At 42.8% G+C, this 12,713-nt stretch overlaps 1 protein-coding gene across 2 annotated transcripts; it reads right to left on the bottom strand.

The window, feature by feature from the left end:
- Positions 1 to 370: 370 nt before the first annotated feature.
- TNFSF10 (TNF superfamily member 10) lies at positions 371 to 11,945 on the bottom strand. 2 transcript variants are annotated; one of them, XM_071566209.1, is made up of 5 exons: positions 11,750 to 11,945; positions 7,537 to 7,689; positions 6,456 to 6,540; positions 5,694 to 5,810; positions 371 to 5,010 (listed from the first exon to the last, which is right to left on the bottom strand). In XM_071566209.1, exons 1-5 carry the CDS (start codon positions 11,870 to 11,872, stop codon positions 4,565 to 4,567), a joined length of 924 nt encoding a protein of 307 aa, XP_071422310.1. In that variant the 5' UTR covers positions 11,873 to 11,945; the 3' UTR covers positions 371 to 4,564. The 2 variants fall into 2 exon arrangements, with proteins under 2 accessions (XP_071422310.1, XP_071422311.1); XM_071566210.1 differs by having other exon boundaries at positions 6,498 to 6,540.
- Positions 11,946 to 12,713: the final 768 nt, after the last annotated feature.

The raw sequence follows: 12,713 nt of genomic DNA, 5'->3' as shown, positions 1-12,713 counted from the left end.
TCTTTTAAGGATGTCATGAGTCAAGGGCTTCTCTGGCTGCTTTTCCTGCATGGGGTCAGGATGAGAAAAAATGTCATCTGAGAGAGGAGAAAAGCAACTTTAGTTTTCTGATTTCTTCAGCAATTGCAGGCCAGATTTTGATGGAATGTAAAGAACTGTCACCCCACAAACTTTGCATGACAATGGATTCCTGTCAGGACAGTGGTGCAGACAGTGGTGATAGAAGAGGTTAAGAGCTGTGAGGAAAAGATGGCTTTAGGCTCCCTAAAGTTATCTGCCAGCCCTCAGCAGCAAGAATGTAAGTTTTGTTTCCAACAAGGTAAGAGTGAAGTCACCAGTCCTACTTGAATGAAAGAAATGGAGAGAAGGCCAGAAGTTAAGTACTTTTTATTCAGTTTCATCCACTAGCTGGATGTATGAACAAGTCAGATATTAAAAAAATAATTTTAAAAACCACATTATACTGTACATTTACCTTTAATAGAACTCTTACAATACCGGTGTCTCTTCAATAGCTTCAAAGCTGTGTTGAGTACGGGAGATGAGGTAGAGTTTCTATTTATTTCTATTTTGAGGTCTCTCTCCTGTGTTCCATTCTTTCCATTATCTTCTCATCCAGTAAAGTTCTAATTCTTGTTTATATCATTGTTTGTTGTCATGGAAATGTTGAAGGCTTTGAATATAGAATGATTATGAGTTTATTGTGGAGAGAAGAAACTGGAAAACAGACTCCAAGGTAGAGATTTGTTTCAAAATCGCTTCAGCAACTTGGAGTAAAGCAAATGCAAGGTTTTTTATCATCTCCATGGACAGAAGGTGTCTTGACTGCTATTATAAATGTGTTTTAGAACAGAAGGCAGCACCTGGTGTATGCTTTCAAAGGTTACGGTTTAGCAACCACCATCCGTGAGGAGCACTGATGAAATAGTGGTAATCCAATTTAATGTAAACCCCAGAATAGGCTCAAATTACTTTACAGTTGTATGTATGGCAGTAAATATCTGCAAACAGTGCTAGTTCATCAGCAAAGCTGTGCTCTGAGGTCACTAATTCAGCGGCAGCTGTTTCAGACTCAGCTTTTTGCTGTGCTTCAGCTCACTGTGTCACCAGTGTCACCATCATAACCAGGGCATTCCTGTCTCCCTTCATTGGACTCATTTATCAACTGGAGAGAGAACATGGTCCATTGGTGTAGTGGTTCCAACTCCCCTGCCATGGGCAGGGATCCCTTCCACTATTCCCACGTTACTCCAAACTCATCCAGCCTGGCCTTGAACACTTCAAGGGATGTGGCATCCACAGCTTCTCTGGCAACCTGTGCCAGGGCCTCACCACCTTCACAGGGAAGAATTGCTTCCTAATCTCTAATCTAACCCTGCTCTCTGTCAGTGTGATGCCATTCCCCCTTGTCCTGTCACTCCAGTCCCTTGTCAAAAGTCCCTCTCCAGCTCTTTGGAGCCCTTTTAGGCCTGGGAAGATGCTCTCCCTGAGCCTTCTCTTCTCCCTGCTGTACAAGTATCTTCTACTGTAGTTAGGTAATGGGTAAAGATCAGGTATTTTCCTAATAAATAAGAATTCCCAGCACTTAAATAATTGCTGAAGCCCAGAAACATGAAAAGAACCTGAAGGGGAAGTGCTCGAAATTTTTTACTCTCTGGTCACAAGATCATTTTCAGGGATTTTTTCAGCATACTGCTTCCAGATGCTGTTCATCAACTGGGATCTGGAAGCCAATTAGGATTACACAACATGGCACTGCTCAATGGTTTGCATTTTTGTCCTTTGCATTGCAACCGTTTGTGGCATTTAATGGATTATATCTGATACCAATTAATGTCAGGGAAATTATTTAAGACAGGGTTGTGGAAGCTATAGGATGACACCAATAATCACTGCAAGACTAAATAACTAATAAAAACATTTTATATAAAAAGCATGTAGAAAAGTTTACAATATTCACATGTTAATGCAACCCCCATCCACAAATAAAAATTTGCTACATTTGCTATTCAACCTTAAATGAGATGTCTGTCTGATATTCCTGAATAATCTCCCACCAAGATGCTGTCTTCCAAGCATGCTTTTGGATTATTCAGAAATGATTATTTGTAGTTCCTGTTATGTTATGCTATGCATGCAGAGACCACAGATATGTACATTTAGATAACAAAGGAAGGTAAAGCCAGGGAACATTCCCCAGGTGACAGCAGGCATAATGTTAATTGGGAGTTAAGGACAGCAAAAAAATCTGTGTCTAATAGTCTGTTTTAGCATCAGCTGTAAGTTTGTGGTGTCCCCCATGGATTCCTTCCAGTCCCTTCTAGCAGCCACAACTCTAAATTACACAAATTGGTTCTCAGCTATGGGAAGAGTTTCTGACTCTAAACTGCCACCAGTAAATGCAAAATACTTTTCACAGTTCAAATAAATTTTAAGTTCCTAAAAAAACATTTCTTAAAAAAAAAAGGGAAATTAATATAGTAAATTACTAAAAAAACACTTCAAACCTGATAACATTGGCCAGTCCTGTGCTGAGACTGGCCAAGATTGGAAGGCTCATTCCATTTGCAAGGAGAACCTACAAAAGGAGTTTCTCCAAGGTAGCAGACATGCAGGGATTTAGGGAATGGTTCTCCTGTCCCAGCCTTTTCTGGCAGGCAGAAAATTTGTATGTTAAATACTGAAATTAGAAAGAAAACTGCAAAACTATCTTCTGTTCTGCTGAAACAGATGATTTCAGAAGGAGGCAAACTGAAGTGTTCCAGTAAATGGAGAAGAATTTGAGTATTTGATTACCACTGAAAATCGTGTGTGTGACTCCTAAAACAGCAGGCAAAAGTTACAACTCTTCTATGCTTACAGCAGGGTGTTTCTTTGCCCCAGGCTATCAAAAGGAGGGTATTCCTGAAATTCTCCTCTTGCTGCTCCAATGTAAGTATTTAAGTCAACCAACATACCTGCTCTTCTGAATGGCAAAATAAATGCGGGGGCTTCTGTCTATTGATTTCCTCCTGTTGACTGAGTAGTAAGATGAACAAACATCTTTACTCATGAGGCCCATGTGCAAGGGCTGCTCGGGGATTTAATTACCAGAACGTGCAGGTGAATGTGAGGGTTCCCACGGCAACCTCAGCATATTCAAAGAACCGACAACCAGACTTTCTACTGGCAACACTCTGTTGATGGTAAAGTAGCATTTGTAGAACTGTCTTCCTTTCCCTCCAGTTTTTTTTTCTACTTTCACCTTGTCCTCCCCACTGTTTTCGCTGAATCTGGGCAAAATGTATTCCTGGTGCACATCGGTGTCACTCTATTGACAATGCTGCAGATGTGCTGATTACACTACTTGTGCTGTGAATCCAGGCCATACAGCTTAAACTTTAAGATCTTCCTAATATGAAATAGTCCTTGTAGAGTTAAAAAAATATAGTGGTCAATTTTTTAAAAAAATATTTACAAAATTATGAAACATTTTCACCCATTCCTGAAAATAAAATAAAATCATAACAGCATTACCTAAATAATCAACATTTAAGTGTGGATATTTGTGCCTGTTTTCCTAAATATGTTAGTCATTGGGGTGTGTTATTCTGTATTACATCCTACCAAATACAGGTCAGTACAAATAAACATGGAAGAACCATGTCATGCTTAATTTGTGGCAAATTTCTCATAGAATTCAGTATGTACAACGAAACACCCTTTTTTCTGGATCAAGTCCTTGCTGTCAACAAGGATAACAGCAATGCTTGGTGAAATGTTTGCACCACAGTAACTAAGGAAATAGGCAGTGTTATAATACATTGATCAAAACACAGATTGATTTCAAAAGCTCTTCTGTGCCATTTCAGCCGCTGTTTTTATGTACAATATCCCAAATCAGACAGACAAATGTGTTTACTCAAGACATGATCCTAAAAAACACTTAAGCAAATGCTTAACTTCAAGCATGTGGATACCTTGATTTAGTCAGACTGTTCATGTGCTTAAAATTAATTAGGTGCTCAAGTGCTTTATAAGATGAGATGAAGATGTGCAGCTTGATTTTCTGATGGTCTTTTACCTTCTGTAAAACTCATGTTCTGACAAAAAAGCTCCTCACAGGAGCTGAGATATTCAAGACGGGGTCCCAACAGAGACCACAAATAAAATTTGATATCCAGTCTCAGCCTTGAGTAACCAGACCTGGAGCATCCGTCGTCCCACCTGCTGCAGCTGAGCCGGTGTGGACCACCACTCTTCTGGTGGTGAGCACTTACCTGCCTGGGGTTGTGGCCAGAGGTATCAGCTGTGGGCTGTGAAACTCTCTCACATCCCCAGCCTGGCAGGGCAGTGGTGCCTGTGTCTGCACAAATCATTGCCACCCACAGCCAGCTGCTGCTGCTCTTCTCAGCTGGTGGAGGAGAACTCAGCATGACCGGACCTTGCGATGAGTGAGCTGAGAAAGGGGAGTCTGCTACTGTTGGTATTGATATGGTTTTTGCTTATAATCCTCTATTTTACAGAATTTTAAGCTGGTCCTGAATAGGAAAACTGAGTCCTTTGGGAGCATGACTTTTATCTTTTAGCCAATCATAAAGGCTCCAAAAAAACTTGCTTCTTTGTCCATGTCAACCAAGTCACTGTTACTGACAGAGACAAAAATCCTGTCATCTCTTTTCAGCTGAAACACACCACCTTGGTAGATGGAATAAAGTCCATATTCCGCCTTTTTGGACCAGCAGCTTGATCTTGCACTTTTCATGAGCAGAATGGGCTCAAGATAACTAGTCAGTTTGTAAACGTATTGGACAAGCTGTTTGGCGTTCCTGACTTCTCCCAACAAATCTGAATCCTCGTTCTCATCTTCACGGAAGCGAAAGTAAATTTGTGAGTAGATGTAATAAAAGCCTGACTGGGGTATCACTAACTCGCCATTTCTCAGCTCCACATTAGAAAGGAAAGAGTGGCTTTTCCTCGATGATTCCCAGTTTATTTTATGTCCAACCACTCTTCTGGGCAAGAAATCCACTTGGGAAGAAAAAAAAAAGAGACATTCACTTAGAAACCAGGTAATGAAACCAGGTGTTTGCTAGTTGAGGATAATGACAAAATAAGGAAACTTGCTCTTCACAGTGGTTCATTATGTCCATTCTTACAACAAACTGACAGTCCCTAAGTAAGCACTGAGCTTTATGTGGGAATTAACATGAACTGCCTTTTTAAAAATTTTTGTGCTCCCAAATAAAATAAAAATTATGTTGTCACTTAGTAACAAAGTTAAAATATCCATTAGTGTCTGATACCCTCTGAAGCTGCAGAAACCCTACCAAGCCCTTCATTACATGGCCTGAATGTCAAGTCTCTCCTGTTGGTCTCACATTTCTAACAGGTCTGTCACCATAGCAGCTGGGACTCCAACTAACAGAAGGAAATGGAATGAAAGAGGAAAACTTAATATTATGAAAAAGGATGTTTTTTTCCCTAATAAAGGTTCCAAAAGAAAAGTTAGGGAGGCACTCAGAGCAAAGGGGCTTTCTCCCTGTTTGGTGAGAATTAGCTGATAAAAACAAGAGTGGGACAAGATGACTTTTTTATGATTTGTTTCCTACTATTAACTCAATACAAGTATTAAAAAGTGTATGTCAGCATCAGGTTAGCAACAGGAGAGCAATTTCTGTGTTCTTTAACTGTTTTTAAAGGTTTTTCCTTACTGCGTGTGAACAGAGAACTCTTTCTGTTGTTGCTGCCCGTCAGATGTGCCGCGATCCTGTTGATGGGACCCCGTGGCTGCTGCTTGTCAGTGTGTGGCAGTGCCAGAGTGCTTCCAGCTAAGGGAAGACAAGAAAAGAAGCCCCACATCAGAAGCAAGAATATTAGAAAGCACATGTCCCATCTGACTTGATTTTAAGGAATAGGTATGTCATTTTTTAATTGACTAAATCATAGACTGAATGCTGTCTATTGGCTAATAAGGCTCAAATTTCTCTTTTGGTCTTGCTGTCCTTGAATGTCTTTATATGCCTCTTTGTTCTCCTTTTTCTCCTTCCCCCACCTTCAAGTTATCAATAGACAAAATAACCTGTAGTACTGAATTTTATCATTAAGTATTCCTGTCTTTCACTCTGAATTCCCACTTGGAGGTTGTAATGCTTTTGCTCAGCATCTTTACAGCTGTATGAGGTTCAGCAGAGCTATTCCTTAACTGATCTCTGTGTCCAGCAGCTCTGTGCTGCGTCTTCCATGAGCTGGGACATGGGAAGGCAATTTAAATGTCCCCACAACACCATGGGACTGAGGCCTAGAGGCTGAGTCCTCTGCATCCACCTTGCTCTAACCACTTCACCATATTTCTGGCTCCTGGAAATTTACCTTCTAGTAATAAGTAATCATTTTTTTGGATGACTTGATGCTAGTACAAGAGTTTAGTCAGTTTTCTGCACTTTAAAATAATTGAGTCACTACACATCACATACCACTAGCAGCTCTTGTCATAGATAATAAAATTATTATAATACCGTTGATTGCAGATATGTTTTCCTCATAGCTTCTTGACATCATCTGCCAAAACACACAGAAAAAAGGAATTAGTTCATCAGCTGAATGTGACAGCTGCAGGAAAAATACACTCCTTTTATAAACTCATGAATAAAGGGTATTCTGGATTTGACCAACAAACAAATTAAGAAAAGGCTATTAATTTCTTGTAATAAGTATTTCTATATTTACATCTTTTATACAATGAAATACATGGGAAAACATTTTCAAGAGAGCTTGGCACCCAGGCTACCTTTTTTAAGCAATCAGTGAGCTAGTAGGTATATTAGATATGTAAACATCAATTAAAACAATGTTTTTTCTGTGCAGTTCAGGGACTTCACTGGCAGAACTTCCACCAAAGGAGCCGAGATCTCTGAAGACAAACAGAGGATCCGTTTTGAGCGGCAAGCTTTGCCAGGCAAGTTTCAGACAGAAGTGAATTTTTATGGATGAGCTTGTTTATGTGCTGGAGGTGGGATTCTGAAAACCATTCCAAAAGACTTTAGCCTTTCTGATTTTTGCAGCTGGACTGTTTTAATTCTTTGTAGCCAAAATTATACGTATTGTGTGCCAGTCATACAGGAGATGCTCTCTGAATGCTGCACTGGGAAGGTGCTGTGCCCAATGCTGTGTGCTCACTTGCTCTTTGCTCCCCCACTACATCACACAGCTCATGACTAGACCAATCCTCAGGCACTTTTATACCTCTCCCTGTGTTACATTTAATCTTATGTTCTCATCCCAATTTCCCTGTATTTCTAAAAAGGCAGTGACAGCTCTGGTAGCACCATGATCTGTATGATCAGGCTGAAAGCAAGCTCGAGTCAAACACTTCTACCCTGATGTTTTTATTATTTCCTGATTGCAGTGAAACCACTATTACAGGGTTTTCTGGCTTCAGCGCAAGCGCCCTGCAGCTGAAGCTGTGGCCTGACTATTGCTTTGCAATAGAACAATCCAAGAGCCTCCTTTATTCTGATATTAGGATTCTTTCAGCTGTAATATCATCCCAAATACCTTTTTAATTAACTTTCCCAGGTGCCACTTTACTTGCCAGCAGGGATCAGCTTCTCTGTCTTCGCTTTCAATTTCATCCAAGTTTTGGATGGAATTTCCAATTTCCTCCCCGGTGAGACAAGCGATGCCGCTCTTGGAGTACGTGTCCTGGAGCTGCAACAGAAGGGAAAGCCAGGATTTTTCACCCATGATGTGCTTGCAGATGTTCAGCTGTGGTATGTCACTATATTCACTATGCTTTTCAACACACTTCCCTTTCTTTAAAACATTTGCTAGTATGGTGCAAGTAGGACTACATAAACAACATGAGTAATTCATCCGGATTTGACATATTTAACTATGATGGCATACCTAATATGCAAAATATACTTATGTTATCTCCATGGACATAACTCTGATATCCAGTATTCAAATAAACAGGCTTTGTGAAAATTCAATACCCAAATCCCTAATGTTGTCAATTCTTTAGTTGCTCTAGTTCTGTATTAAAAACAATTTTTTGCACAAGGGATTTTTTCCTCTGCAAATTATTGAGGATGAAATCAAACACTACACCTTAAGAGTATTTGCTACGCTGTATTTTCAGCCAGTGCTATTTATTATCCAGACGTTTGCTGTTATATATCCATACCATATCCTCCCCATTTTCAGTCTGGGGTCTCACCATAACTGCATTTGTCCTAATAATCCAGAACAAAGTCCAGATAACTGAACTGACATTTGAGCCCAAATATAATTATAATGCTGGATGCTCCTGACATGGACCTATGTCTATATTGTCCAGTCATAGAGAAAACACATTTATTTTCTGATAAAGAAAAATGAGTTTTTAAGAGATTGGCAAAACTCTGGTTGAAGGAATCTGACTGATAGAGCTCATATCCTATTGGAAAGCTCCTCCCAAGCTCCCTGCGGATGCGACACACAGGACTCCAGCTGGCGCTGTTGGTTAATGTGGGAGCACAGAACCTGTGCTGGCTCCAGCACCCACCAGCAACCAGCTCCTGCCTCCTTGGAACTGGCTCCTGCTGCATCAGCTACAGACTGGTCAGGCTTGTTGAGACAGCTAAGCACGACAGGAACTTGGACAAAAGAAACAGCAGTAACAGGCAAAGCATTCAGATGGAATTCTGGTCATAACATTTAAATGTCACTTCTGTTGTATTAAAGAAGTGAAGTTTGGTTTGCTAAACAGATGTATTTACCCTACATGCACCAGTTTCAGCTGTCTGAGATGGGGTATTGCAACAATCAGATCTAAGTCACCTCCTCCTTCATACTCCATTGCTTTTCCTGTCTGTTAGAAAACAAAGGCATTTAGGAAACGTCTTTTCTGCTCCAGGAAGAGGAGAAGAATTCATCTCCTTCAAGTCCCACTTTCAGTGTGCAGCAGCAGACTCCACTGAGCTTCAGCCAGTACTTGAAATTATGTTGTATTTTGTAGACAGCAGAAGGAAAAGGGGCCACCACTACAAGTGTTTGTGAAGGTTTCTGTGTCTTTGCCAAGGAGTATGGTTACATTCTTAAAATCAGGAACTCAAAGCTATTATGTGCTCATTAAGGTAAAACTGCACTTAAAACTAAGGGCTCTGACAGATTTAACCATATGAGCTTCTGTAACAAAGTAGTTTGACGAGTTTTTTAAAAAAGCCAAAGGTAAGCAATTGTGAAGTTAATGTTTATTCTCTTGGCAGATTTGTTAGAGCTCAACTCTTCAGCTTTGCCCTCCCATCTGGAAACAAACAGTACTGTGTTTCTGTCTCCTCCTTACTTGCCCACTTTTCCCCAAAACAACTTTACTATCCTGGCACTGGAACAGTATTTTGCACGCAGTTTGAAATCCCCCGGGAATGCAACCTTGCAGCAGCACATTACAGTATTGAAGGATTGGAATTTCTCTTGTAAGACTTACTTAAATGAAGTTTATCTGTAGGACTGAAGCTGTGGTATGAGAACACAAGTCCTGGAGGAAACTTATCTTGTAAAGCCTCTCCTATGCTAGCAGTAGTTAGGGGACTGCTTTGGAAACAGTTGAGGATGTTGTCCTTGCAGCCCTATATCCTGTGGCAAAGTGAACTTTATTGTCTCAGCCCTTCCTCCTAAAGCAAAACTGTTAAACAAATGGTCATATTTCTAGTCCTAATCAGGTCACTACAGCTGTAGAAGAAAACCCCTGCTAGTTATAAAGCATGCTTTTTTGGAAAGCTAAAAGTATCTGCAGCCTGTGCAGCCACAGGAATTTGGTGATGTAGAAATGCAGGTATTGTGAACAACAAAGGGAAGGAAAATGGGCAGACAAAAATCACAGTTTATCTTCTGACATTTATTCCACGTGCACCACGTGGATGTGGGGTAGCAGATTGTGTTTCCAGATGAGCTTTTACCTTGTTTATTGTGCACCAAATGGCACATGGAGGAATGTATTCTTAAGGTAGCCCCTCCACAGCCAGCAACCTTAGCTTGTAGCCCAGCAGAACTCCAGTGGGGACCATTTAGCCTTTCACACCAAATGCAGGCTTGTTATTCTTCAGAAACAGTGATTTGTATTTTGGACAAGTACCACAAGATGTGGTTGTGTCCCAGGTGTAACATGTTTGCATAAAAGGAAGGGAAAGATAAGTGTGGTTACTAATTACTTAGACTGGCAAGCTTGTTTGCAAAGGACTCTGAACTGTATGTATGAAGAAATTAGGATACCTTTATATATTTTTCTTCATTAGCAGTATTATGTACCCCGATTTCATAAAGTCAACACACTTCTGTGACTCCCCCATCTGACCAAATATGGGACAGTCACAGCTACAAATTCAGCAGGAAAATCTGTTTTATACATTTCCAAAGTATGAGCATTGGCTCATACTGTAGAATACTGCACACCCTTAGTTTCACAGAGAGCTGTGATATCCAAAAAGACTCCACCTATTAAATATGATGTGGAATAAATGCATATATAACATACATTATTAATAATCATGTAATTAATTATGCATTGTTGAATGCATATATACCACAGTAACTTATATTTATGCAATACTTTCTGAAGTTGTATACGTACACAACACTTACCTGCAGTTAAGCTTACCTGTGTGCCAGGAAGAACAACATACTGACACAACTTACAGGACAGTAAATTTTGGGTAAGACACTCGTGGAACTCCCAAGTACTAGTGGGTCCATGAAAAGCAGGGCCACACATGTAAAGGCTCATGGGATCATCAACTAAACGTAACTTTCTAGGAGTGTAATGGTCTTTTGCAAGAAGGGGGAAAGGTTAAGCAGCAGCAGCGGGAGGAAAGAGTTAAGCAGCAGCTAGCAGGCCTGAAAGGTGGCTGCAAGGAGACCAAAGCATCTAGACTATACAATGGCTATTTTACAAGTTATTCTGGAGAATTCAGTGGTGTTTGCTGTCTGGTGCAGTTCCTTCGGGATTAGTCACTGTCTTAGAACTTTGTGTTTTCCTACGGGATGCATCTAAAAGGCACGTCAGCTTTCACACCATCACAGACTATTCTGAGTTGGAAGGGACCCACAAAGATCATAGAGTCCAACTCTTAAGTCAATGGCCCACATAAGGGATTGAACCACCCATGAGCTTGGCATTATCACAACCAAGTTTTAACCAACTGAGCTACTCTGAGGGTTTCCTCAGTCCTTTCCCCCGGTGCCTGTCCCACTGTCCAGCTGACAAGAGGCTGTTCCACCCTCCCAGCTCTCCTGACGCTCCTGCAGCGCCGACGGGCACTGCAAAGTGATGACACGGCGAATTTAGGCTCTAATGAAAAACACATTTGCCTCTTCACTGCAAAAATGCGTAACTCTGTTGTTTTGGTTTTTTAAGGCAAAAAAAAATTTGCAGCCGTTGCTGCTTTGAACTCCCTTCCCCGCGCACACCCACGGCGGGTCCAGACAAAGGAGCGGGCGCGGGGAGCGGAGCTCTTTGTTTGCGGGCAGAGGGGAGTGCTCAGCTCCGACCCAGGGGGGGCTCAGCCCCGGGCCCACGAATGCTGCTCAGCCCCGGGCCCACGAATGCTGCTCATCCTCCGGCCCACGGGGGGCTCATGCCCGGCCCAGGGGGAGCTCAGCCCCCGTTCCGCGGATGCTGCTCCGTCGCCCACCGCCCACGCGAGCCCGCGGCCCCCCGCGGGTCGGTCTGTCCGGAGGGAACAGAAGGGCAAGCACGGGGTCCCCCCCGCCGCCGTCGCCCCGCACCGACCTCTCTGAGCTCGCTGGTGAAGTAGAGGTAAGTGACGGCCACGCACACGGACTGCAGCAGCACGGCGACCGCCAACACGGCCCCGCAGGTCTGCGCGGAGCTGGGCCCGCCCGGCGGCAGCATCGTAGAGTCGCTCGGGACTCCCGGCGCTGTCCCGCAGCAAAGTACAGCCCCGACAGCGCTGCTCACCCCGCCGGGGGATGGACGGGGCGGAGCGGGGCGGGCGGGACCCCCCGCCCCCAGGTCCCTCCGCCCCGCCGGGCGGGAGTGGGCGCCGCTCCATGTCCCCAAGGTGCGGGGCCATTGCTAAGACGGGACGGGGTCAGTACTCAGCAGAGCATTCCTGAGCAAACTTTGTGGGCGCTCACCACCAGGGAATGGGGGAAAACGGGTTTTTGAAGACGTTAAGGCTCTTGGTTAAGAGCATAGAGAGGCCCGGAGTTTCCTCACTCCAAGTTGTATTATTGGATGATAGAGTCATAGTTTGGTTTGGGTTGGAAGGGACCTTAAAGGTGATCTGGTTCTAACCCCCCATGCCATGAGTGGGGACACCTTCCACTAGACCAAGTTGCTCCAAGCGCTATCCAGCCTGGCCTTGAACACTTAGAGGGATGGGGCAGCCACAGCTTCTCTAAGCAACCTGTGCCAGGGCCTCACCACCCTAATAGTAAGAAATTTCTTCTCATTGTAAATAACTTCTTTCTTATATCTAACTTTAATCAACCCTCCTAAAGTTTAAAATCATTACCCCTTGCCCTATGGCAACAGGTCCTGCTGAAAAGTCTGTCCCCTTATTTGTTATAAAGCCCCTTCAATACTGAAAGGCTGCGCTCAAGTATCCCCCTAGGCCTTCTTTTCTCAAGCTGAACAACCCCAATTCTCTCAGGCTTTCTTCGCAGGAGAGGTGTTCCAGCCCTCTGAGCATTTTCTGGGCTCACTGCAACAGGTCCATATTCTTTGTATG

Source organism: Pithys albifrons, chromosome 11, assembly GCF_047495875.1.
Source record: "Pithys albifrons albifrons isolate INPA30051 chromosome 11, PitAlb_v1, whole genome shotgun sequence".
Lineage (NCBI taxonomy): Eukaryota > Metazoa > Chordata > Aves > Passeriformes > Thamnophilidae > Pithys > Pithys albifrons.
This window is presented reverse-complemented; position numbering and strand designations above follow the sequence as displayed.